This window comes from Furipterus horrens, unplaced genomic scaffold, assembly GCF_987537825.1.
Source record: "Furipterus horrens unplaced genomic scaffold, mFurHor1.1.pri manual_scaffold_4, whole genome shotgun sequence".
Lineage (NCBI taxonomy): Eukaryota > Metazoa > Chordata > Mammalia > Chiroptera > Furipteridae > Furipterus > Furipterus horrens.
The window spans coordinates 12,401,001-12,428,781 of NW_028327174.1; the positions used below are offsets into that span (position 1 = coordinate 12,401,001).

At 42.1% G+C, this 27,781-nt stretch overlaps 2 protein-coding genes across 5 annotated transcripts in view; both read right to left on the minus strand.

The window, feature by feature from the left end:
* POLR3B (RNA polymerase III subunit B) overlaps positions 1–7,130 on the minus strand; it is a 106,642-nt gene extending 99,512 nt beyond the window's left edge. Inside the window, exons 1-2 of the mRNA XM_090272569.1 lie at positions 6,897–7,130; positions 2,841–2,873 (exon numbers count right to left, since the gene is read on the minus strand). Coding sequence (XP_090128695.1) covers positions 2,841–2,873; positions 6,897–6,968 — 105 coding nt within the window. The 5' untranslated portion in view covers positions 6,969–7,130. The remainder of the gene's footprint in view (positions 1–2,840; positions 2,874–6,896) is intronic.
* An 8,908-nt stretch (positions 7,131–16,038) lies between these two features.
* TCP11L2 (t-complex 11 like 2) overlaps positions 16,039–27,781 on the minus strand; it is a 40,817-nt gene continuing 29,074 nt past the window's right edge. For all 4 annotated transcript variants that reach the window (XM_090272573.1, XM_090272572.1, XM_090272571.1 and 1 more), the window contains 4 exons: positions 25,560–25,747; positions 25,168–25,349; positions 21,495–21,667; positions 16,039–16,975 (listed from right to left, as the gene is read on the minus strand). In XM_090272573.1, the coding sequence (XP_090128699.1) occupies positions 16,731–16,975; positions 21,495–21,667; positions 25,168–25,349; positions 25,560–25,747 (788 nt within the window). In that variant the 3' untranslated portion in view covers positions 16,039–16,730. The remainder of the gene's footprint in view (positions 16,976–21,494; positions 21,668–25,167; positions 25,350–25,559; positions 25,748–27,781) is intronic.

Genomic DNA, 27,781 nt, shown 5'->3' on the forward strand with positions numbered 1-27,781 from the left:
TCTCCATAAGCTAATAAAAAAGGTAGGATTATCTGTGCATACTTTGAATTTTCAAAAAATATATAGGTATTGAGCATCATTTCTTCAACCTTCAAATAATGTCTATTTCCTTTTTCATCTTTCTCCTACCTGGGCAATTTTATAATTTTCACACGTCTAAACTGGTCTTTCATATTACTTTATAGAAGAATGAGGGGGAAAAAATAAGGCTCTCCATTAAGAAAATACTTGTATTTGAAATTGGAAGCAGGGCGACACTCAGGGAACCTAAGATCAGATGCCGGCTAGCAGTGACTTCCTTTTCATCCCAGAGCCGGTACAGATGGTGCACAGATAGCGCTGTGTGCTGCTACGTAAAACAGTGAAGCAATAAACACAGAGAATCCGAAGTCTTAGGATTTAAAAGGACTGTACATGTTTTGTTTGCATTAATCTTCCAACACACAATTAGTACAACACTTCTTGAACTTTCCTGACAGGGATAATCACAGAACTTTTGTTTTAATTACACTTCCTTACTGGGGAATCTCCCTGGCTTACAAAAAAAAAAAAAAAAAAAAAACAACCATCCCATTTTTTGAAACTGTCGTGGTTGTTGCAGAAAAAATTCAACCTTATGATGATCTGAGGGCCACCTTTCTCAAGTTTCCACCCCTTGGACTTAATTAAGCCTCTTCTGGAGAAATGCCTGATCTAGGACAATCCATTTAGTGATCACATCTCTCTTTCACGTTCTCACTTCCAAGTTGAACTTTCTCACACGCACGCCTTCCAGGCCATTCAGCAGCCTACGGCCTGCGCCTGAACGTGGTCCAGTTGGCCAGTGTCGCCCCGTAACACAGGCACCCTGAACTCACTGACAACATTCTTGACAATCTGAGCAGTGCACAGAGGGCTACTACCTCCCTCATTCTGGTCATTATACCACTGCTATTACAGAAGCAGGGCCACGTTACTGGCTAAAATTCAGAAGGTAATGTTAACCTTCACAAAAAATTGCCATGAAGTGAAGCGCATCCCATTTGGTACTTGCGCAAAACTAAGTATATACAGGGATCTACGTTTGTCCCCCTTCACTGCTGTCTCCCCAGCCTAACATTCTGAGTGTTGCTTCAGTGGGCCAACAGCACTGGCAGCCTTGAGATATGTATGAAAATCTTTATACTTTTGTTCTCAGACAAATACATTTCAAGGGGATGTGAGTAAAGGAGAATTCCAACTTTAAATGCATGGACAAAAGACTGACCGACTTGCCTGAATGAATGAAATAACCATTTTTTTATGCCTCTATTGATGTCTATCTCTTATGGGCCTGTGTGCGATCAACTGCCTTCTCTTTTTTTGGACCATAAATACCACCCTTTCTCTTCTGCTTTTGTAGAGTTCACTTTTTATTTTATTTCTTAAATTATTTGTTTGTTTACTTATTTTTAGAGAGAGGGAAAAGGAGAAAGAGAGGGAGAGAAACATCACTGTGTTGTTGCCTCTCACTTGCATTCCCAACTGGGAACCTGGTGTGCAACCTAGTTATGTGCCCTGACTGGGAATTGAACCAGCGACACTTGGCTCACAGGCTGATGCTCAATCCACTGAGCCACAGCAGCCAGGGCCTTAGAGTTCACTTTTTAAAAAAATATAATTAAAATTTTCCTTGACCTTCATTTTATTTCATTCTAGTCATGCCTCTACTTAAAGATTCTTTGACAGCTTCCCATTGCTGTCAGAAAAACAGCCAAAATCTTTAGCATGGCTTTCCAATCTGATCAGAAAGCTGCAGCCCCGACAGCTCCCCCAGCATCACTCCCCAGTCCTCTCCCCTCTGCCTATAACACAGAACGAAGGCAGACGAAACTCCACTCATTTCTCAAGGCTCCGTTCTTTCAATTAACACAATGCTTTCAAGATTTATCCATGTTGTAGTATGTACCAGCACTTGATTTACTTTTATTGGCAAATAATATTCCATTGTATGACAATACTATATTTTACTTATCTGTCCCTCGGTTGATGTTCATTCGGGTTATTTCCACTTTGAGGCTATTATAACTTATGTCACTATGAACATTTGTGGGCAAGTGTTTGCATGGATATATGTTTTCACTTCTCTTGCATAAATACCTATGAGTAGAATTGCTGGGTCATATGGTAACCCTGTGTTTAAGCGTTTGAGTAACCACCAGGCTACTTTCCAAAGTGGTAGCAAAACTTACATCCCCACAGTACGGCACGGGCGTCCCAATTTCCCCACACCCTCATCGACACTTGCTTTCTTTCTCTGACCGGTGTCCTAGTGGGTGCCGAGCAGTGTTTCACTGTGGATCCCCTCCCTCTCAGCACAAGTTCCTTAAAAATAAATTGAAGGCCTTCACCATTCTATACTCGGCGGTTCCTCTGACTATCCGCTCACCTATTCCAACCAAACAGATGGACCACTGTTTCTTATAGACCCTGTGAAGGTTTCTCCTGGGCACCTTTATGAAGCCTTACTCTCTGCATCCTACCTTTCAGCTGAGTTAAATCCTTTCCTCTTAAGATGCAGTTTATGTCTCATCTCATTTGGGAGACCTTCTCTGACCACCTGTGGCACCACACTCTTCCACCAACAGCACTTTGGTTTCTATTATTCAGGTGCCATGCTACAATCTATATTAGATTGCCACTTCCCCATCTTGCACCTCACAGCAGGGATTAACTGCCTTATAGTTTCTTGTATTTCCCAAACCTAATAATGTACATAGTTGTACACAGTCAAAAATGTTGATAAAAATTTAATCTAAAAAAAAGGCTGATTTCTTGACTTTTATCAGAAAAATAACTAATTATTACTAACTGTGCATTACCTTTAAAAATGCTGGAAGCAGCCTCCATTTCTCCTGTAAATCAAAACAGTACGAGTGTTAGAATATGTGCTAGCAACCACAATATTTTTATGTTATTTTACTATATCAAAAATGACTCACCTTATCACAATAAGTGAAAGAAAGTAAGTCAAAACAAAAAGAAGAATTTTTACACAGAAACCACTTTATGGAAATCACACAGGTGTGTATGTGCATATGTGCATACAAATATACTTGTATGTATACACACATACAAGTACCACAGATTTCTTTTCTTAAAAAAAATATTTTTTATATTTATTTTTAGAGAGGGGAGAGAGGAAGAAAGAGAGGGAGAGAAACAGCAGCTGGTCGCTTCCTGCAGGTGCCCAACTGGGGACCTGGCTCACAACCCAGGGATCTGCCTGAACTGGGAATTGAACCTGCGATCTTCTGGTTGTTAGGCTGATGCTCAATGCACTGAGCCACACCAGCCAGGGCTTACAGATTTCTTAAATAGAATATAACTTAATATCTTCTTCATGACTCAAGATTCCAAGCACTTTATTTTATTCTCACAACATTTTCTGAGTAAGTGGCTTTTCAGTCTGAGAAAGGTTTCAGAGTCTGGTGGGGAAGCCAGGTCTCTTGAGCTCTTCCTCTCTCCCATTTTCTGTCAACCAGTGTGTGTCCGGAGCTCATCTTGGGGTGGCAGAAGGGTGGCATCCACAGTGTTCACCTTCTACATTGAGTAGCTGTAAACTGCCACTCTTCTTGTGTTCTTAAGCCCACAGCTTATATTTTGCTGAGGTTGTAAGTAGCCTACCACGATAAGACTCTTCATGAATGGCTTCTAATCTGCTATTGGGAAATCTGACAAATGGGTAGAACTGAGTCTAAAGAATATACTATTTCTGAATAAGGGCCTAAGACCCATGTAAGTTGCAACAACTATAAAACTTTTGATTTTCACTCTGAAATGAGAAGCACTGGAAGGTTGTGAGCAAAGGAATGACATGATGATGTGACTCATTTTAACTGGATCAATTAAAATAATAGGTTGAACTGCTGGGCTGAGACTAGACAAGGTTAGAAGCAGGGAGCTCATGTAGGAGTTTACTGTAATACTCCAGGCTGAACACAGTACAGGTAGCAAAAAATTGTTAGCTAGGAGACACAATGTGAAGTTCAAGGCCAACAGGACTTTATAGTAGATTAAAGACTCTTGAGAAAAAGAGGAGTTAAAGTTGATACCTTAGAGTTGCCATTTATGGAGATAAGGAAGTGGGGGCAGGGATGCAGTCAGAGCAGCTGATTTAAAGTGTGGAGGGGCTCTCAGGAGTTTGGGTAGGAGCACACTAAGTTTGGGATATCCACTGCACATTCAGGTGGAGATGTCAAATAGGCAACAAATATGAGTCTGGAAGGTGGCAAGAGTGGCCTGCAGATATGAATGAGGAAGAGGTCAGCCAATGGACGGGAATTATAGTCACATAACGAATGAGCCTGCCAGATGAGTGTAGATGGGGAAGGATTCCATGAAGTACAACAGGAATACTCCGGTATTTAGAGATGAGGAACAGAAGGCAGAGCTAGCAAAGGACACTAAAAAAAACAAAGGAGGCCAAGGAAGAAGGCAGACAACCTGGAGAAAGTAAAAATATTTTTCAAGAAACAAGGTAAGTGCCCAGGCAGGGTGGCTCAGTAGGTTGAAGCATCATCCCATACACCAGGAGGTCACAGGTTCACTTCCCCGCAGGGCACATACCTAGGCTGCACGTGCGATCCCCAGTGGATGCACATGGGAGGCAACCAATCAATGTCTCTCTCTCCCTCTAAAATAAACAAACATATCCTTGGGAGAGGATTTTTTTATAAAGAAAAGAAAAAAGGGAAGTAGGGGCAAGGAGTATATGAGAAATCTCTATATTTTCCCTTCAATTTCACTGTGAACCTAGAAAGATCTAAATAAAATTAAGTCTTTTGAAAAAAAAGGGGAGTCAAAGGATAAGAGTTGGAGACAGACTGAAAAGGGAACTTTCTGGAGCGTTGGAAACATTCTACATCTTGTATTGGGTGGTAATTATTTGGGAATACATAATTGTTAAAACTAATGCAATGGAACTCTTAGTACTCCTGTATTCTATTGCATGTATGTAAATCTACAAAGAGGAATAAGAGAGATCAAAATGAACTGTATGAGAAGAGTAGAAATATCTCAACGGGCAGGCAGTGAGGGAGAGGAGTGGGGAGACAGACGCTGGAAAAGTTATCAGTGGCCAGACTGAGGAAAGCCTTAAAAACACAGCAAACACTAGATTTTGCCCTGAGAGCAATGGGCAGAGACTGAAGAAGTTTAACCGAAAGAGAAATGTGATATTTGTGTGTTTAAGCTGATGGCTCTCGCCACAGAGCAGACAGACAATAGTGAGAGAAGTCCAGAGCCCAGGAAGTAAGAGATGAGAGTGGTTCAGACTTGGGGAACAGCAGAATGAAGTTTCAGACTGGAGTCTATTCAGTAGGCAGGACCCTTAAGATGGGACAGATGGGTGGACTGGATACCGAGGGCAGAAGAACTGTCGTTCCTGAGTCAGAAGATTGGAATTGTGGTTTTAGTTCCTTCATAGCTATGCAAATTCAGGCAAGAAATTTCAATCTTTTAGGTGTATTCCTTCAGCTCCCTGGAGAAGTAGTCTGGTGGTCAGCAGTTTAGGAGTGGGTGGCTGGGGATGGGGGGTGAGGGAGCAGTGGAGAGCAACTGGAAAAATTGGGACAACTGAACAGAATAGCAATATAAAAAAACAAAAAAACTCTCAAGTTAGGCTGCCAGAGTCCAAGTTCCAGATCAGCCACTCCACTCACCAGCCTTCTGACACCAGGTTAGTTACTTAACCTCTCCAAGCCCCAGAAATCTTCCCTGGCAAAATGTGGTGGAAATAGTACTTATTTCAGAGAATTAAATAACAATGCATGTTAGGTCTGCATCGAGCATGGCACATACTAAATACTCAGCAAATGCTGGCTCTTAAGATTCACTCTTCAAGAGTTAAAATCCAGTATTGCCTGATGATGATCAGCATTTTATTTACTGCAGGCACTCAGACTGGATCTGATGGGCTGGTAACAGTTAACTCGATCTCATTCACCAGCCAAATGATTGTAAAGGTCTTGTGATCCAAAAGTTCACTGGTCGTGTTACTTTGGTTAAACCCTTCCATGGCATCTCATTGCTCCTTCAGATGACAATAACCAGGACCTGTACCTATCCTTCATCTTTCAATCATCTCTCTTCTCCTCTTCTTCACGCTAGTACTTATTTTAGTTCCTCAGAAACTACCGGGTTTCAAAGTGTCCGGTTATTTCTACCTGAAATCGCTCCCCTATCTTTGCAAGCCTCGTTTCTCCAGATCCCCATTACATGCCCATGAAGATTCTGAGGCCCGGAGAGCTTATAACAACACGTGCCTTTCTAGAAAATAAAATTACGTCTACAGCCGAACTTCACCAGGCAGCTGCTCACTGTAGGGCAGTTACACTGAACTTCTGATAATCTGTCGAAAGCCACGGGGCTACGTTCCAGGAACCCCCTAGACAAAAATCTGGGCAAATTTTCAGGGTGTTTCGAATACTCCTGCAGTCCAAACTTGAATCCCGGGGTAATGGGAGACATTACTAGTCTGACATTGAGACGATATGTTTTACCACCACAGCCAGCAGTGAGGCCTCACGAAAGGGACCTCAGATCCCTGGGCATCAGTGTCCTCTATAAGCCCAAGAAAATGGAACGCGTCCCCCAAAGGTGGGCGCGAGGACCAATCCTGCCCACGCAAATAAACGCTAGAAAGGGTCCCATACGGGAGCTCAGCCCGCACGGCGGCCAACAGAACAGCTGCCTCTCCCCACGTAAGGTGGGTGGGCTCGGAAAAGACGCCCCCACCTCGCACGGAGCAAAACCGGGAGCGAACTGAGCCTGCGCAGAAGCCACGGCCCGCCCCGCTCCCCGGCGAGAGCTCTCAGGGTACCGCCTCCTGGGGACGCGTCCCAGCCCCTTCCGTTCCCCGCGAGCCCGGCCTTCACCTCTACAGTCGGTATCGGCGCAGCCAGCTGCTCTGGGGTCAGGTTTCCGAATTCCTCCACAAGCACCTCCATGCTGCTCACGACTAAGGAGGACGCAAACAGAAGCGCTACACGGCAGCCTTCGCTACCTCAAGCCAACAACAGCAGCAGCATCCGTAGAGAGCGGTGCACGTGGCCCAAACGGTCCCCGCCGCGCAGGATGATGGAAGGCGCGACAGAAAGGTTCCGCCTGCTCCCGGCCCGAATCTGCGGTGGAACCCGGATGTGGTTGAGGCGAAGCTGGGAAACTGCGCCCCCTGGTGTCGCTCGGAGATCTCGCCCGGTTATCCTAAACCCCGGACGACAGGTTCATTGCCAGTTGTCCTGTAACTTTGACCAATAGAGCATATTGGTTGTAATTTTTAAAATAACTCAGAGGAATGGCTAAACGGGTAATCTGCGCAACTTGAGCCACCAAGACAGAGAACTCATGTAATTCAGTCCAGAAAGACCCGTTGTATAGTATGGAAAAATAGGAAATTTACCAAATGCCTAGTAGGTGGCGGAGGGGGGGCAGCTAAAAAAATATGGTGCATGCATGTGATAGAATATCATACAACTATTAAAATGACCACAAAGTGAGTATTAACTCACGTGAGAATAAAGCACAACAGGACAGTAATTAAGACAGTGTTAAAGTCTGAAAGGACTTGGCGATAAGGTCCAGGAGTAAATATCATAGCATAGAGAAATTTAGTATGAAAAGGGTTATCCAATAAATGCTGTTGGAATAGCTGATTAGCCATTTAGAGAAAAAAAAAAACACTATACAGATGAAATATTTAAATGTTAAAACGAGAAGAAAATGCAAATGAGTATATTCTTAACATTGTCGTGATGAGGGCCTTCAAGGATGGCAGCACAGTCAGAATTTTAAAAGGAAATATCCATAGGTTTGGCAATATAATTCTGATTGTTTTATGATTCCATGAAAAATTTAAAATTTTCTAAACAGATTTTTAAAAAAGTCATCGTGAATAGAGTTTTTTAAAAACACAAGTTGACGAAAGACAAAAACTTGGTATCCCTAATTTAAAAAAAATTTATACAAATCAGTAGGAAAAATAATCCTAATGGGAAAAACAAAGCAAACAATCCCAACAATTGTTTTCGTGGGTAAGGAGTTTCAGTTGAGGATACACGACAATGTGGATACAGGAGTCCCTCTCTATATCACGGTTCACTTATTGCGGCCTCACTGTATCTTGTGATTTTTAAAAATATTTTATTTAATTTATTATCGCAGATTTTTCGCCATATCGCGGGATTTTGCGGTACTATATACGTATGTTGTTAAAGTTACGTAGGTTTAAGAGTGTAGAATATGTTTAAGAACATAAGTAGTGTTTATAAAAGTGTGGAAAAGGTTAATAAGGGAGTGGGAAAGGTTAATAAGGGACTGGGAACAGTTTATAAGTGTGTGGGAAGGGTTTATAAAGCCTTAAAATATATATAAATACTAAAATAAATGTAAGGTTCCTACTTTGCGGATTTTCACCTATCGCGGGGGAGGGCGTCTAGAACGTAATACCAGCAATAAGTGAGGGAATACTGTACATTTATAGCCTCTGAAGTGTACATTTAACATGGGAAATTTTATGTATGTTTTACTACAATAAGTTACAAAAATTTGTTAAATATACATTTGCCATTTTCTTGTGAATGCATAGGCCTCGCATCAGGTTAGTCTAATTTCTGAATTATCTACTTCAAGCAGATTTTAATGCCCACATCTTTTAAGTTTTTTGCTGATGTCTGAAAGTAAGAGAAAGTAAGAAGAATCAGCTCCTGCTCTTGAGGATCTTACAGTTTACTTAGAGACAGATACACTTTTTTATCTTCCTTGTGAATTAGCAGAGAGCAACCCATTTAGAATCTAGTCTGGAAGGGACTCGAAGTTTTTTTTTGATAGCATAGATGCCAAGGTTGGCTCAGATACGTTAGCTCTCTGTTCCAAAGTCCTCTTGGCTTCCTTCTGTTAAAGTGATTCTCCAGTTTTAACCTGTATCACCTGGAGAGCTTGTTACAACCACCTCAGCTGCCTGATTTGGTAGGGTTTGGTCTCTGGCCTGGAAATTTGCATTTCTAATAAGTTTCCAGGTGATCACACTTTGAGAATCACTCTTCTAACATAAGACTTGCCACTCAATATCATATCCTTTATTCATGTCTAGCTACTGAGACCATCTTGTCTTTGTATTCCCATGTTCTAACCCACTGTTTGTCCCTGAATAAATTTGGGTAAAAAAAAAAAAAAAAAAAAAAAAAAAACAATTTGAAAGAAAAACATGCAATGAGTGATAATAAATTCAATATTTCACATTTCTTTTAAATCCTAATTTTTAAATTTTTTTTACTTTCTCTTGCCTAAAGGAGGATGTATTAACCATGGTCCCAGAGTCCTACACGGCAATAGTTGGGCTGATGCTGAGCAGTGTTAACCCTCAGGCCACAACTCCCACAGTCCTTTATTACATCTCCCTGGCCCCCATAGTATCTGCATTTGCACGCCCAGGCGAAATCCAAGACTTCTTTCTGATCTCCTAAGGGAAGAAATTTTTTTTTTTTTTAATCAGAAACCAAAAAGCCAGGACCAGTCTCCTGATCTATCTTCTGCTGTCACATCCTTTTCCTGAGGTATTGCTACAAAAACAGTGGTGGGTTGAAAAGAGGGCTGGGTGGTTAGGAAAAGGGAATTAATTCAGGAGGGAGGGGATGGTTGATATCTTGGGCTACTATCCCATCACTTATGTATGAAGTGTTGGGGTGGCCAGATGAGAAAGTGACCAGTGCCGTGGTGGGAAGAACAGGGGCGTTGGTTAAAGGAGAATAAAGGAAAGGGGTGGGCCCTGAAGTGTTAGAAAGAGCGTCCGTTTCCTGAGTGTTTAGTCTTTGCCAGATATTAGAATACCACTTTATGTGCAGTCTCTGATTTAATGATGAACCCCTGGTGGCTAAGTAGGATTATTCCCACCTGACAGGTGAGGAGACTAAGGCTCGTAGGGGTTAAGAAATTTGCCAGAGTTGGAATTTAAATTCATAAGCATCTGACACCATGCTTTTAACCACTCTTATCATAGTACTGCATCTTTCAGAGGCTGGTGGGAGACATTTCCAGCAAAGAAAAACAGACTGAGCAATGGCATGAGGGCTTTCGATGACATAATGCCACATTCTGGTGATTGAGTGTGGTTCTCCCATACGGTTGTCAAGGAAAGAGTTTATAGATGACACTAGAAAAATCCACTGGGGCTGAACCATTAATGGCAGTTATGTCATGTTCAAGTTAGACCTTATGAGAGGTTTCAACATGAAAAAACAAAAAAAGATTATCCTCTCTTCAAAGCCTTCAAGCATTCAGCCTGGGGAAAAATATGTGTGGTCTTGACTTCTATACTTGAGTAAATTCATAATTGAACTAGAGAAGGCCAGGACAAGGTTGGTTCAGAAACAAGGAGAGCTCTTCGCTGTGAAAAGGCAAGGGCAGAGGGGGAATCCTTGAAGTCTGTCACTTCACAGCAAGGTGAGGAGGAATATGATCAGAAGTCTCTACTGTGATCAGAGAAGATTCTTCATTTTGTGTAAGGCAGAGGGGTCCCCACACCTCTAGTTGCCTGCCATACCCACAGGCCTTTCTCCGAAAAGCCTTGCTTTGCATCCTGTGACGTTATTATCCTGCCAAAAGCCATAGGGCCAGAAATCTGCCAAAGATAGCCATATAAGGGAGCTGAAGTGGCTTGTCATGAGACCCCCTACCCAAGCAGGGACAGGTGTGTGTGGGTGGGTGGGTGGGGGGGTTGTCCATACTGAGTAGTGGCAAATAGACCAAATCATTCTCTGTCCTGGGATGTTTTTAATTAAGATGAACCAAAAGAGAGGGCAGCAGCAGAAAGCAGAAGCAGAGAAGTAAATACCAAATCAGCAACACAACAATAAGAAATATTTATTTGATGACTTTAGGAAACCAATGTAGCAAATAGTAAAGAGCACGCATTCTAGGATTCAATTCCTTGGGTTCAAATACACTGACCAGCTCTGTGACCTTGCGTGACTTCCTGAGCCTGAGTCTCATTTGGAAAAAATAACAGAGCCTGCCTCACAGGCTGTTGTGCAGTTATTTGAGATCATTTATATCAAGTGCTTAGGGCTGTCCTTGCCATATGCTCAGTGGCTGCTATTATTTTATTAAATTCTGAAGGAAAAAAATTATATTCAGGTTCTCCACCAAGTCTGTTCTTGCAGCTGTTGGGACAGATTCCTGGGTTTCCTTTCTTTTTCATAAAAGCCTCACACTAAATGCCTCGGTCTCTTCCTTTGAAATCTGAAAGAGGCCAACATAGTAAGCTTAGAAATGAAAAGATAAAAACTTCACTTCAAAACTAGAGAACAAGAGGGCACAAGTTGGAAATAGAAACATACTTTCTAAAAGGTTAGATTAAATAATGGAGAACAAAGTCATGATTGATTGCTGAAAGAAATCAGAACATGTTGGATTTTGTCACTGTCCTTTGAAGTTGGCATCAAGGACAATAACTGCAGCCTTCCACGTACCCTTGAGTTTCTCCGCCAATGACAATATTGGGCTTAATGAACCATGGTTCTGATGAGGTATGACAATTTTTGTTCTTATGTACATAAATATTTAATCACATCTCACAATACCTCTTGAAGCTTGAAAGAGATTTAGGACTAATAAATTACAGTTATTATAATGTATTCTGGCTGCATTATGCTTTAGGATTTGCAGACAGTTTCAAGTGCATTATCTCACTTGACTCTCACAGGTAGTAGAGTAGGCACTCATAGGGCAGGAAACCTTTGGGAGATTCAGGAAGATAAAAAACTGGCTTGAGTCCATATCGCTATTAACTAGTAAAAGTGAATGCAAACTCAGAGCTTGTGACTCTCAGTCCCATACTACTTTCACTAAAGGAGTGGACATTTTTGCAGAGGTAGAACAAGCTTAAGTGAAAAATATGTTGCCCAAGAGGTGGCACCCCCCCCCCCATGCCTAGGGCGTTCTTTGCCAGTCATTCTTGACTGTTTACCTGGGACTGGCTTTGAAATCCTCCCAACACAGTGCTCTGGGGAGCTACTAAAAGATCAGAGCAGACACATGATTTTTAAACTTACTTTTATGAAAAGAAGGTTCTTGGGACATATTCAAGGAAGCTGAATGTTCACCAGTATTCACGTCAGCCTCTTTCTCCTGGGCACGTTTTCCTGCCTGCCTTGTAGGCCAATGAGGGCACAGGGCTGGGTTCTGGAAGGGACCATGAGTGGAAGTGGGTGATTCTTTTCTTCCCCCACCTACTGAATGAACAGACACGACTCAAGATTCAGGGGACAGCTGAGTCACAAAATGAATGGAGGTCGGGTCCCTGAATGGCTGAATGGAGTAGCCGCCCACCCCTAATCAATCTGCCTCCTGCTTTGAACTATAATTTGAGAAATAAAGCTATACCAAGGCCACCGTGACTTGGGAGCTTTCGTTCAGCACTTCACCTACACATACTAATAAAGGTTGACTCTGGTGATGATGCCCGTCCCTGAATCATCTTTTGGTGTCATTCTCAGAGGCAATGCTAGATCAGGTGGTCTCCTCACACATTCCCTACTTCCAAAGTTTAAAGACCTCATGGATGTACATGACAATGGCCTTGTTTTTCTCTTTCTGCTCCTCAGCACACTTTTCCCATATGGGAGAAATCCCTAGTTGGGTGACTTTGTTGGGACCACGGGAGTCTAAGGATCAGCTATTCCCTCATTCCATCCCCTGCAAATTAAGTCTGTGCTCTTGACCTAGATTCTCCCAAATGAATGTTGGTACCTGGGATGCTAAATCTTGAGCAAATGAGGCAAAGAAGCAAGGACAGTTAAGACATCAGTCTTTGAAGCTGCACAGCAAATCCAGTTTGGCTGGAGTCCTGCAGTTTGCATTGCTTTGGTTCATGCCCATTTTTCAAGCCCGATTCTTCAGGTTGAGTAGATTCAGTGAGGTCCTCAATACCACCCAGTAAACCCCCTTTCTGCTTCAGTGAGCAGGGTCTGTTTCTACTGCTTGTACTGTGTGTTCATGTATAAGTGTGTGTGTGCATAGGCACACACCACACATGTTCCAGCACCAAGAACAAGTGTTCTTTGCCAGGGCAGTCTTTCCAAAACAATAATTTGTCATCTTCTCCTGTTTCAAGACTCAATGATTCACCTCAGGACAAAGCCCGCACGTTTCCACGTGACACCCCAGAGCCTGTTCACCTGTCTCGCTTCACCTCTCATCACTTTCGCTCTCCTACCGTGTGCTGGTCCCTGGGCTTGCCATTTCTCCAGACCATTGTATTCACGGTGTGTGGGGAACCACTCCTTGTGGTTTAGGAAATGGTAGCCCCAGCCTGACCCTGACCTGCTGCCCCCCCCCCCACGCCCGGCTTGTGTTGTCTTTAAGTTTCAACATAAGTCTGCACGGGAGGCATAACCGAAAGCCACTCAGAGGATTTCCATGAGAATTGGATTTAAAGAATGATTATGCTTTAGAACTTGCTCTGCTTTTCTTATCTCTTAATTATAAACAATCTCTAGCAAGGAATGTATGAAACCTTGCACCTAACGCCAGTGTGGCGTCAAGATGGTTAATAGACCCTGACACACACTGATCACTGTGCCCTCTCTACTGGTACTTGTAATCTCTTATTGTTAACTGTAACCCAAGAGCCTAAAAGCTATTGATGATTCATAAATTTAGACCTTGTATCTCCCATGCATACCCTTCTCAATAAAAAGCATGAGGAACGGAGGTCTTGCGCTGTTCTCCCCTAGAGAGAGCAGCTGCCTTCCTTCCCCCTGACATAATATAGTGTCCTGGATAGATTTGTTCCGCCGTGGTCATGAAACCTCTGCAGGACAGAGCAGTTTCCTAACAAGCCTAGGACATTGGAGGCAACTCCACCACATCTGGCACCCAACGTGGGGCCTTTCCCTCTCATGGGCTCTCGGCAAGTTCCTACTTATTTTTCATGTTCTAGCTCAAGAACGATCGCCAGGAAACAGTTTGATGATTTTTCCTCTAGCATTATGTGTACTTATTTTATAGCCCTTCTTACCCTTTAGTGTAATTATTCACATTTGTCCTTCTTAGTTGGTAATAAACTTGAGGACAATGTCTAGTCATCCATCTATCACGACATCTACAATACTTGCTGCACACAAGATGCTCATAGGTTTTGTTGACTGACTCATTGAATGAATAAATGAATGAACATGACCTGATGTCTGTAAGGCACAATAAAGACTGTGCAGTATTCCAGCCCTGAGTTACCCAAAGATGGTTTAGAAGACAAAGAGCCACTATCGCCCTGACCAGCATGGCTGGGCACTGTCCGGCAAAGAGAAAGGTTGCTGCTTCAATTCTCCAGTCAGGGCACGTGCCTGAGTTGCAGGCCAGGTCCCCACTCAGGGGTGCGTGAGAGACAACCATTTATCTTTCTCTCTTTCTCTCTCCCTCCCCCTTGCTCTTAAAATAAATAAAATTTTAAAAAAGACACTAGCTATGTTGAAACAATATTTAATGCTTAAAATGTAACAGTGCACAGATGTTTTAGCAGGAGAAGAATGAGAACGTGTGTATGGTGTTTAATAAAATTGACATTACAGAAGAAGACCGTGTTAAGAAAACCTTAAAACTAGAAGTAAACATTTAGGTAAAAACCAAAGTAGACAGCACGTTAAGGGATATGATGTAAAAATCCTAATAATGTAGTTGCCTAAATCCAGACTTGAGACATTGAAATTTACTTTGCCACTTAAGAAACAAGCAGAATGCCCTTCATTTAAAATGCATTTTAAAAAAATGTTTGCACATTGTTTTCCTGCTGGCAACTGCAGTGTAATCAAGTATATAAGAATACCAGCTGGATTCCAATCTGATAATTAAAAAGTGCACCTGGTCTTCCTGTTAAATATACAGTTCACCTCAGAAAGCAACAAAAAATATCACTCAATACATTACTTTGCTATGTTAAACCTCCCTTGCCGCCCATGCCCTGAAGTGAACAAAGTTGAAAACTACTTGAGTTTAAGAGAAAATGAAAACAAAAATCTACAGCACCTTATGGTTTCTAAGCCTAGAAAAGCATGGGCAGAATGGAAATACAGGAAGAGGGGAAGGTGAGACCAATGATGTGCTCTTCAGTAAATTTCCACTTATACACACCTGCTGAAATGGATAGAATGGCTATTTATGTATTGGCTCATTATGAGAAAAAGACTGACTTTCAGAATTTCCTCAAATTTTGGGAGATGCCTCCAAAAATGTGAAGACTGCAGATACTTTATTCACGCAATCATTTCTTAGAACTTTGTTACAGAAAGGAGCAGCGCCATCAGGGCGGAGGTCTTGGGGTTGGGGGCAAAGGTGGTGAGAAGGAGGAGAACTTTTAACTTCCTACCCACTCTTCCCCAGTAACCTGCTAAGGTTCCATGAGGCCTCAGAAAACAGAACAATCAAAAATGTTTAGTGCAGATAAAGCACTTTCTAAACTGAGTCTGTCCAAACTATAATGCTTCCCCCAATATTTCAAAAGTAGTATGTAATTCCAGGATGAGCAGATTCCTAAGTCCAATGACAACGAGTGTCAGCTTAGCGAAGTCTGATTTCATGCTCCAGAATGTCAAATGATGATGATACGGAGAAGAGCACCTTGATCATAGCAGGGTGAAAGCATCTGATCAGCACAGGAGGCTTTGCTAGAAAGTTATGTTGTTAAAAAGCTCCAAGTTCAACTACTTTTTTGTGAACTTTACTGAGAATGGGGATCTCCTGGGCATCTCATTTTATTCTTTTTTATTTTTCCTTTTTTTTTTCTTTTATTTTTTGGTTTTTCAATATCATTTTATTCTTAAACTTTTCCTCTTCTTACAAGTAAATCAATTCAAACCAGTCCTGCCATATGTAAAAATATTCAAATCTTATATAAACCTTACCAATAGCCTGAGAAATGCAAAGACATTCACTAGGATTTGTGCAAAAAATGTTTCTCTCAGAGAGCAGGATAAATTGCAAGAATAAACCAACCTCCAGAATAAAATCTTAGAAGGGATTTGTTTCTGTTTTCACTAAATGAACAAGGGAGGTTTTATCTAAAATGTGCATATAGCTTTATAATATATTTAATAAGTATATTCTACACAAATACTGACAGTTGGTATTATGTGAACTGGTACATTTGTGGAATTTTAGGACTTACTATGTAAGTTTCTATTACACATTAAGATAATTTCATTGCACAATTCTTTCTTTTTTTTTAAACTGTAGATTTCAAATACAGGTATGCTTACTTCACATCATGTATTTAGAACATCAGCATCCTTGGTTATTCTTACAACTTTCAACCTTTAAGTTGTACCAAAATTAAAAATCATTAGATTTGATAGTGATAAATGAGGAAATACAACTCCTTAAGGGTTGAATGAATAAGCCAAATATAAATGTTTAACAAAACATTGACAAGTATTATATAGGTTATATAATTAATTACAAGTTGGAAGCATGACTTAACTTAGCCATTGATGCCAGTCACCTTCAGACAAGTAAAAAAAATAAAGAAAATGTTGCACAAATAGGCTCTACATGATACGCATGTCTTCTACAATCCTAATATTACTGGGCTGCACAGGTTCGGGCTAACACTGCACCATAGACAGGACTGAGCATGTGCCACATCTGTAATGCCATCAGTGGAAACAGACTCCACACAGAAGTGCCGGATTTCCAATCTCTCATCGAGTGTCAGTTCCTCGTTAGTTGGCGGAAGATGAAGCATCCGTCCTCTCCATGGCTTCCTCGCGGAAGAGCAGCTTTCGCAGTATATTTGCATAAAATGGTCCATACACTTGTTTGTTGAGATTCACGATGTTTGCATATTGACAGCCTAGCACTTCCAGCTCCTGCTGAATGACAGCAAGGCCTCCAGGCATGGGAGGCATGCATTTTTTAGGGCTTGGAAGACAGAGCAGGCTCTTCAGGTATAGCTGGATTCGTTTATCTGGGGGAAAATAAGATATCTTTATCTGTTCCATTATTAAAGCACATAATTTTTTAAAAATGAGAACAGTAATTATGGTAGGTGGATTACAATAATATTCCCAATTCTTAACCCTCCCTGCACCCATGCCCTTTACAAGGCAGTTTTGCAGCTCTTCCCACCAAACGTTGGAGTTTGTTTCCCCGTGTCGTGAACTGGGGCTGGCCTTGTGACTTCCTTTGGCCAATGCAGAATACAGCAGACGTGCCGGTATGTTATTTCCAGGCAGAGGCCTGAAGAAGCACGGTTCGCATCTGCCCTCTCTACCTGCCACGTGAACAAGCCTGAGCTTGATGAGAGACCACATGGAGGGATGGCCAGCTCTTCTGAGGCCAGGCTAGACCAACCTGCAGCCAACCAACCCCCAAACTCCTGAGAGAGCCCAGCCAAGAACAGCAGGGCTGCCTCCCCAAGCCACAGCTGGCCACAGAGCGTGTGTAAGTCCAGCAAGACGAAACGAACTACCCCCCTGTGCCACAAACTCGTGAGAAATACTAAATGTTTCCTGTTTTTTAAGCTGTGGAGTCTGAGGGTGACTTGTTATGCAGCAATAACTGATAAAAAAAAATGCAGAGCCCTTCTGGGGAGGGCAGGGAATCTTTTACAAAAACTCAGTATTTAATGTCCATAATTTTATGTACACTAAAGCTGAGTTTGCAAACTGGCACTGCCAGTTTGGCCCATACAGTGTTTTGTTATAAAATAAAACCCACTTAAAATCAGGGGATTTCATACAGAAATCCAAATTTCTGGTTCCTCTTGAAAAATCCACATATATGGCACACTTGGGGGCCCGAATTGCCACATGGCAAGGATGACCACATCCAGGTTTTCCCAGGACGGTTGAAGTTTACACCTATTGTCTTGGCATAATTAAAAAGAGCACTCTCAACCGTGCCCTAGAGTGGAGACAATAAATTTTATGTTCACCTCACACATGGCCGACAACTGGAGGCACTGAGGAAGTGCTACCCTGACTGGATTTCCAGTTTGCCATTTCTCTACCCTTTCTGCTTCACTGCTTCCAGGTACGTGCATTTGAGACTACTTCACAGAAGCAAGCAAAGGCATAAATAAATTTGGCTGTAGAAGTATTGGAAAATAGTACTGGACAAACCAGAGGTGCTACAGCTCATGCTGTTCCAAGGATTTTCTTTGGCCTTGGAGACAGAGATGTCACAAGTAAGATGTACCAAGGAGAATAAACTCCATCAAATACAGGCAGCTGACATTAATGGAACTTATCTCTAAAGTCACACATTCCAGACAGATCTGACCTAGAACTCAAAGTACCCAGTAGCCCATGTCCATGTCTTAGCCATAATTGCTTCCTCTTACTAGAATGTTCTTCCATCTCACCTTATCTCTGCCACAAGCCAAAAGCATCCTTCAAGGCCACGCCTAACATTACCCGCTTCTGCGGCTTTCTCTAACATCTGTCAGACTATCACGCCATGCCGTTGCTATTTGAGGATGCATCTCTCTCCCCGCTTAGGTGAGCTCTCTGAGGGTGAAGGCTACTCTTTTTATCTTTGTATTTCTGGTCTGGCATGTGGCAGGCGCATCACGAATGCTGACTGGACAGCAGTGAGAATGGAATGAAAAAGGTATGTCAAGATCACTGCCAGACTGAAAACAATGGGAGTCAGGGAGGAGCGGGGCCTGGGAAAGGCAGTCAAGGATAACTTGGGCCTTATCTGCAATTGGTCAATAAGAAGAAATTATTCATGTATGTATCAGCCCTACAACTGAAAATTATGTTTTAAAAATGCAGATGGCTATAAGCATGCAAATAATCTACACAGTAGGTAATCTACAAGTAATATTTGCCTGGTTTTGGTATGCATTTGGAAAAAATTGGTTTGAAAGGAAACTTTTCTAATTACCTTTTTAAGTCTAATAACTCAGCGGGAGCTGTAATTACTTTGTAAATAGACAGCACATCAACTTAGAACAAAGAAGCCATGGGCACTGTGCACAGGGAGGAAAACCATGGCGAACGCTGGTCACATCCTTTTTCTGTGTCCTCTAAGTGCTTGATTTATTCTAACTCTTCTGTGAGCAGAAAATTAAGAATCGCTTGTGCACCAAATTTCCCATTAGACTGGCTGCCTGACTCTCCGGAGCCCAGGTCTATTTTCATCACAGATATGGTCCAAACCATTTCCAGCAAGCTTGTTTAAACGATAAAACTCTTTCAAAGCTGTTATTATGCTGAAAAGTGGTTTTGTCTCCTCTGTGGATGAGTCAGTTTTTAGGCCAACCCTAAAACGACAGAAGCATGTGTCTAGTTGGGAGCCGGCAAACCGAGTCCCTGCCAAAGGTGTGTCCTTGGCTTCCAGACTCGGAGGAGAGCTGCTCAAGGGAGTCATTTCAGTTGCTAGGCAACAACAGTTTGAATGAGGTTTTAAAAAATGCTTAAATTTCCAAAATAATAGGAGAGTTGGGACTGGAAAGAGAGGGCTGGAAAAAGGTTGCTTTACCAGATCTTAAGAGGCCACCTCAGGGTGGGGGCATCTCCTGGTCACCAGTTTCTCCCTCCTTGTGGCATGGCAGATACTCCCCTTATCTAAAGGAGGGCACAGAGGCCACTTGGATGCTCCGTCAACCCTGCCAACAAGCATTAGGGCTCTGGCTGGGATCAGAGCAGTTACAGACTGAGCTTCAGCGTCAGACAGGCTCAGTAAGACTCCCTACTCAGCAACCAGCTAGTTATGGGACCCTCGGGGGGAGTCACTTGACTACTCTAAGTCTCCGCTGCATTCACCCCTTCCACAAATCTTTACTAAATGTCATCTACGGGCCCAGCGAGGTACAAGAAATATGCACCCCATCCTCCTGAGGCCTGCACCCCGGTGGGGGACTAGCGGTCCGTGGCAGAGACTACAGACAGTCTGCCCATCTTGCTCCGAGGTACACAATCTCCCAGGCGTTAGCTCTTCAGCTGGAGACTATGGGCTGTGAGGTCAGGCCTGTCACCAGTGAAGATTACCCGCAGCGGAGGGCTCAGCCACAGGCAGCTGTGGTTATGCCGCGCGTGTTACTGTTACCAACTGTCACCTCTCAGCAGCCTGCAGTGCTGCACACCAGACGGCTCTTTGCTGGGGGAGGGGATGGAGCCTTAAGCTTGCAAATGGCCTGCGTGGCCCAGATGCCCAGCATTCCGTGTCCCCAGGGATAAGGATGAGAGAAACTATTTGAGAGCCTCAAATAAATAATAACAAGTATTACAACTATAATAGAACAATAAAAAAATGGGAAAAAAAGGCATTTCTGCTACAAAATAATAATATTAAGTATTTGTATCCTTAGGGAAGTCAATGTTGTATCTCAAAAATTTGCAGATTAGTCCCAGAATGTTGGCATATTCTAATTCTACACCCCTTCCTTCCTTCCAGGCTTTATTTCTCACTCCCTATAGTAGACACTTGCTTTGTGCCCCATATCACCCGCTCCCCCTTCTTTCGACCACAGCACCTGCTTCTGTTTGGGGGAAAGCATCTGTCCCATACTCTCAGACCAGGTGTTACAGGCAAAGCTGACTCACCCTGACTCCAGGAACTGAACGTGTGTCTTGGGGCCTAAAAGTTCCTTCCTCTCTGGCCACCAGGACTCATTCAAAAATGGGACACCACCTATAGTCAGGCCAACCCAAGCCAATGACCTAACAGGGAAGCCGACTCCTTGTTTTAAACACAGGAAGATGGAGGCTTGACCTGAAGCTGTCCTCCTGTCTGGGAGACAGCCGGCCCTGAGGGAGGCAGCGCTGCGCCTGGAAGTAGGGCATCTGGGGCCAGGGGTACAGCTGGAGCTCTGGTTAAGCTGCACCTGCGGCCAGCCCTGCCTCTGGTTTTTCAGTTTTATGTGAGAATACATTCTCTTTTTGCTTAAGCTAGTTTAGATTCTCAGTCGCAGGTAACAGAAAATGTCCTAATTGATACATTCTCTATTTCCCAACTTACCAATGTTGCTTGACATCCAGATATTCACTTTCCCAGTCTGCAAGCACGAAAAAAGTCTACCCACTGGACCTCCCAGTTCCGTAGCCTTTTCATTCTCTGTAACCTTAAGCCTGACCAAGAATGGGGCTTCAGGCGGCTTACTTAGGCGAGCTCACAGCAGAAACATCTACTTTCTGCGAACGCGAACGTACTGTCAGCTGGTTTGGATTGCTGTGTTGCTCTAGGATTTTAACATTGCTGGTAGTATTCCGTCATTTTCTGCATAAAAATCTATTGGCTGGATAGTAAAATAGAAGGCCCTGAGATACCTCTCACTCCACTACGTACACACACAGCAGCGGCAGCAAGTCCCAAACCTTTTCAAATATTAATATTTTGTTCATATTTTCAATGTTTATTTTCTGAAAGGGGATCACCTGTTTAAGACTAAATTTTAACTGATACTTAACATTAGTCAAAACAGCAAATTAAAGCAAATTGGAACTGAAGAAGAAAACAATAAAAATATAAGGACCCACCAATCAAAGCCCTGATGGAATTGTCCTCCTTTTCAATGCTTGAAAATTGACCTATAAGATTAGCTTGAACCTCGGCGTTTAAAGTGGGTAGGCCTCTCTCCACCAGGGTCTTGTTAATCTCAGCACAGGTCTTAACACCAATAGAATTCAGGACTTCCTCCAAATTAAAGGTCCTATAAAACAGAAAACAAAGCCCATCAGGAAAAGTTGAATTTATTTTTTAATTCCTCTGTTTTTTATTTAATATACCAACTTATAAGGTCCTATAGGACAGGAAACATAATCCCATCAGGGGGAGGTTTTCTTTGTTTTGTTTTACATACCAACATATTTCTATCATTTTTTCTGATACAGACAACAATTACCTCTATTAGAATGAACTTAGAAAATAGTAACTCCTCCCAATTACCAACACTTATTTATAGCAGATTTTTACATCATTACAATGACTCGATTCTGTATACAGTGCTTATATAGAAAAGCACAGGCAGAAAAATATGGCCCCCGAAAATAAGTCTGCAATCCCATTTTCATGCAGGGCTGTTAGACAGGGAAAGAAAACACCTATTCTTAAAATAAACCCTTTGGTCTGAGTGGATTCACTCACAGATATTTTTTTTAACTTGGAAAATAAGGTAAAATCCTTTTTTTTTTTTTTTCATTTCTTTATCTATCTATGCCTGAGCAGTAAATCTTTAACACCAATCAAAACAAGAAATGAAGATATTCAGAGGTCAATATCATAAAGGCAAATTACCTAAAACTCTTGGTCTATCATGACCAAAACTAAGAAGCTCCTTCTCATTGCTACTTTCAAGCAACTGATCAATAATGCAAATATACAGAGTTCAGAAAATTGTAAAAAGTAATTTGCAGGTGGTTATTTAATAGGTAAGGAAAAAGAGTTAATTAGAAATGCATTTATTGGGTCTACACTATTGGGGAATAGTGACTGAAAATCGTGTCTCACTATACACAAAAGGTCATTAAGATAACTCTGTTCAAAAGAGAGGCCCAGTGACAGGAGGCACTGTAACGCAGTGATTATAGCGTAAGCCGTGGTGTTACACAGACCTGGGTTCAAGCCCCGACTCTAACACTAAACTTGTGACATGACCATGTTAGCTCTTGGCAGATTGTCAGGCAGGTAGCAAATGCTTAATAAGAAGAAGGAAAAAAAGAAAGAAATAGACTGTTTATCATTATTATCATCATTAACAACAATAAGAAATGAGTCCTTGGTGTTCTGCCTTGACTGGAATTTGTTCTAAATCCACACTGGACCTGCCTTTGGGATTCTACAACCCCGAGTTAGGTTATGGCAAAATTTTTACCTCCTGACTTTTGCCCAACTTCCTTTTAGCTTCCCCCTGCTTTTAACCATAAATTCTTAGGCTAAAGGAAAAATTAATTTCAGCATAGGCCATGACTTCCTGTTCACAAGAAAGAAGGCAACATTCTTGCCAGTTTTCAAAATGCATCATCAAACCAAATATAAATGACATCTGGATCACCTGTTGTTTTGTTTTTTAAATATTATGAACGTTATTACTCCATCCATAATGAGGATGATTGAGAGCTGACTATAAACATTTCCTAACACAGGTTGTGGGGGGTGAGGGGCAGGGGATGAAACAAAATAATTTAAAAACCAGACAGGCGGAATAACTACAAAGAGAATGATTTAACAACCAAAGAGTTATTAAAAGTTAACGTTTATCAAGTACTTACTACATGCCAGACACCTGTAGAAATGTTTCACATGAATCAGCTTGAGTTCTCACAACTCCAAGACAGGCACAAATATTAGTCCCTTTTTGCAAGTGAGACCGTGAGGCTCAGGCTGATTCGGGAACTTATTTAAAGGTACACACGTAAGTCAACAGCAGAGCTGGGACTTAAAAATCTAGATTTAGATCCAAAACCCTGTCCTCTTAGTAGCCCCTTAACTATATGCTTTATATTATCAGTATTTAAGCAGCATTGGGGGGTCACTAAAGGTTTAAACAGTTTCTGGAAAGTAATGATTATCCAGTGTGGGGGAAGGTTAAGGTAATACCAATTGCAAAAGCAGAGGTTTCTTTTCTTTATAGGCCTTGGGTCCTGAGTGTGAAATAAATGAGCTGGCAGGTCAGCGTAAGAATCAGTAGAAAGGAAATATCAGGGGGAACACTTTGTAAAGTATATGATTGTCTAACCACTACTCTGTACACCTGAAACCAATTCAAGTAATACTGAAAGTAAACTGTAATTGAATAATTAAAACTAGAAAAATAAAAATAACAATGTATCTTAACATTAATAACTTTTAAATGTAGCAGAACTCTTTTATTTTTTTTATTGTTTTTTTTTTTCTATTACAGTTGTCCCACTTTTTCCCCCATTGCTCTTTTTTTAAAGATTTTGTTTATTTATTTTTAGAGAGAGGGGAAGGGAAGGAGAAAGAGAGGGAGAGAAACATCAATGTGTGGCTGCCTCTCGTGCACGCCCAACTGGGGACCTGGCCTGCAACCCAGGCATGTGTTCTGACTGGGAATCCAACTGGTGATCCTTTGGTTCACAGGCCGGCGTTCAATCCACTGAGCCACACCAGCCAGGACTACCTTAATAATAACTTTAAGATTGGGTTTATTCAGAGATTATTCTCATAGAGCATGACTATGCCAATTACTCTCTAGTACCTTTTATAATAGTTTTATAACATTAAAAAATAGAATGGTTTGAAAAATAAAAGAATCAGTAGAAAGGGGAGGGCCTTGAGACAGTCGGGTCAGGGCTTAGGCCTTGGTTTGTCCTTTTCTTGCTGTGATGCTGAAGGCAAATCCCTGGGCTTCAGTTCAGAATCACAACACTTGATTTTGTAATCACTTGGGCTCCTTTTGACTGATGATATTCTAGGATTTTATCGAGTAATGTATGTGCTCTTTGAGTAAAAGTATGAGAAATAGGTGCATCGCCCTTTGAAGGGAGGAAGAGAATGAGTCCCTGAAAAGACCTAAAAGGGCAGAAAACCAGCAGGAGGTGCTTTACCCATTTCAGACCCATGGAAACATGCGGTCATTGACTAAGATTTGGAATTTTCTGACTTGGACAGGATTCCTAGCAGGATGACCTAAATGCAAAACCTCAATGGGATGCCAGCATTCCATGAAGGTGTGATACTGAGAAATGAATTTCACAAAAACAAAACCCTCAATGAACTTGTGGCGTATCTCAAAGGACAGAGAGGTCGCTACTTCTAAAGACTTCCTAGCACACTGGACCAGTACAGTTGGCAAACATTTCATGACAGAAAAATGATGGTGTCAGAACGATTTAATGCAGAAAGCCTCTCTGACAGGGCATTCCAAACCCCGAGCCTGGTGGATTTCTGGGTTTTGTTTGTTTTTTTCCACAGCATTGTCAAAGAAGAGCTTTTGCACACACCCATCCCCAGTGGAAATCCGACACTCACCCTGGCACTTGTCATGGAAAAGACCTCTCCCTTCCTATGAAAGGACATCTAAGCCTTCAGAGATATTAAAAGAAATTCTAGAAAAAGAAGGAGTGAGATAAACTTCTCTAAAGCACAGGTCTGAATATCCCATTGAGATGTCCAAGGTTATTCACCTTCTCTGAAATGCATGCAGTGCCTTAATACACAAGGGATCAGATGAGAACACTGGGAACTTACTTTTCATTCATGCCTTCAAGGAGAACAGCTGAAATCCTCTTTAACCTGTGTGCAAGCTCAGGGAGGCCTTCTGTAACAGCACCCACCAAATTGTTGGTAATGAGGGACAGGCAGGCAATAATTTTCAATTGATTCAGCTTTTCTGTCAGTTCCTGAAGACGCACTTCTTCTGTAATCAGTGTCTAGCATATTTGTTCAAAATGCAAAAACAGAAAGGGAAGCTCAATAACATGAAAATGTAAAATAGGCCATATTACATCCAAACTCCCATTTTTTTATCTGATTTCAGTAAAGTCATTAAACCACATGCAACACAGACAGATGAGCTGATTCACAGTTAGAACTTCAGAACGAAAATAATGGGAAACTTGAAGGGGAAAAAAATCACTCACCTCTGGAAATACTTTCTTCTGATAATCCCACTGCAACAGTTTCAGATAACTGTTATTTAGCACCAGAGTAGGGCTCAGGCTTGGCTTGGAGCTGTTTTCGGCCCCAGGAGTTAAAGCGGTCTCAGAGAGAGAAACTAATTCTTCATTTACCGATTCTTCTATCCATTGTGTAGTTTTATCAAGAGCACCTACAAGTGAAAAGGCCACAGATTTGTCCTGTAGCGGATGGACCCCCGCAGTTACGCGTTCTTCATGACAGAGGTTATGTCACATGCTGGGCACAAATGGAAAAAACAGCTGTGGCCCTCAAGGAGCTTAGAGTCCAGATGGGAAGACAGACCCGTAAACTACCAACTACAGCAGACTACGAAGAATACTAGAAGGCACAGGAGAGGAGGGAGCAGAGTCTAAGAGAAGGAGCTGTGACACCTGGAGACACAAGGCAGACAGAAGAAAAGGGTGTCGCCCCCAGGCCAGGGGAACAGCCCCATACAAAGACCCAAAAAAGTGAGCGAATATGGCATATTCTGGATGCTACAAGCAAACCCTTATTGCTGGTTCATAAAGAACTAAGGGGAAGAGAAAGGCAGCAGATGGCACTGGATGAGGAGACAGGCCGGCTCACACACAACCTTGAGTTTTGTGCAGAGAAGGTATTTAGAACAAAGGCACTGATTAGTGAACAGTGTGAGGTAGTGGACCTGAGTGTCTGATTACAGCTGTAATCTTCCCACAAGGCGCATGCACGCTGGTGTGCACACTTTATTTTACTTTGGACCCAGTTCTAAGGTTTCCTATTAGAAACAAGTTGCTTTTAATACTATGTTTCTTATAAAAGGATCAATTTGATAGAATTTATAAGGTGGCAATTGCTAAAAAGAAATGCAGACTGAACACAGGTGCAGGTTTTTTAAAATGAAGAATGAAATAAAGAATAGTCACCTTGAAATTCCTCCGCAGACCCAGCACTTAAAGAGGGGTAATTTATGAGTAGCTCTGTTTGCCACATTAAAGCAACAACACCCCCAGAATTTCACAATTTTGTTTCTCCTCAGTTAGCAAATGTTGTTCTTGGTTTTTCTAGTTCTGTTTATAAAGATGTAAAAGACTTGCAGTCTTTTATTTAAAAGATATCCAACAGAGAGAGGGTGTGTGAGCAGAAATCATCATGGATATAATTACAATGTGGCAGTAATAAGCATTTATATTGCAAGGATAATCATTTACAGCTGACATATTTAAAAGGCAATTTAGTTATTTCAAACAAAAACAAGGGTGTAGCATAGTGGTTCTCAATCCTGGCTGATTTTTTAATCATCTAGGGAGTTTAAAAAAAGAAAAAGAAAGAAAGCCTTGGCTGGTGTGGCTCAGTGGATTAAGCACTGGCCTACGGACCAAAAGTCTGCTGGTTCAATTCCCAGTCAGGGCACGAGCCTGGGTTGCAGGCCACGTCCCCAGTTGGGGGCATGAGAGATGCAACCGGTCACTCTTTCTCCTCTCTCTAAAAAGAAATAAATGAAGTATTTAAAAGAAAAGAAAAAAAAAATCATGAAAAAGTCACAGCTCCTGGAGACTCTGATTTAATCAGTCTGCTGGGGCTCAGGCATCTGTATTCAAACACCCCAGGTGATCCTTAAACGTACGCAGAATTAAGTACAACTGGTAAGCAGGAAAGGGTATGAGTTTAGAGTGACGCATCAGGCCTTCTTTAAGGGATCTGCTGAGATTTTATTGCATAAGCTAGTGCACTGAATGCTTTGCATGGCTCCACAGGCAAGGTTAACTCCACGAGGCACACGTGCCCTAGGTCTTTCATGCGGACAGTAATAACAGCCTCCTTATTCATTCATTTATTCAACAGTAACTGAGCACCTGCCACACACCAGGTTCTGCACCAAGTGCTAGGGAATCACAGATGAGTAAATCCAGTCCCTCCCTGCGCTGAAGAAGGTCTGAGTCTACTCCAAGAAACACAAGAACAGGCAATGATTTTACAGGTGCGTTTCCCTAAGGATTTCCCAGGAGCAGTGCAGGCCCAAGAGCACGTAACCTGATTTTACTCCACACCAATACAGGCCCCTGATTTCCTGCCAGGGAGGCTTGGCCTAACCAGACCCCTACCCCCAACTCTCTGATTCTCTAAATCCAAATCCTGCCAATCCCTAGTGGCCCAGCCCAAATTCCTCTTCCTGTGGGAAGCCTTTCTTGATTGTATGGATCCA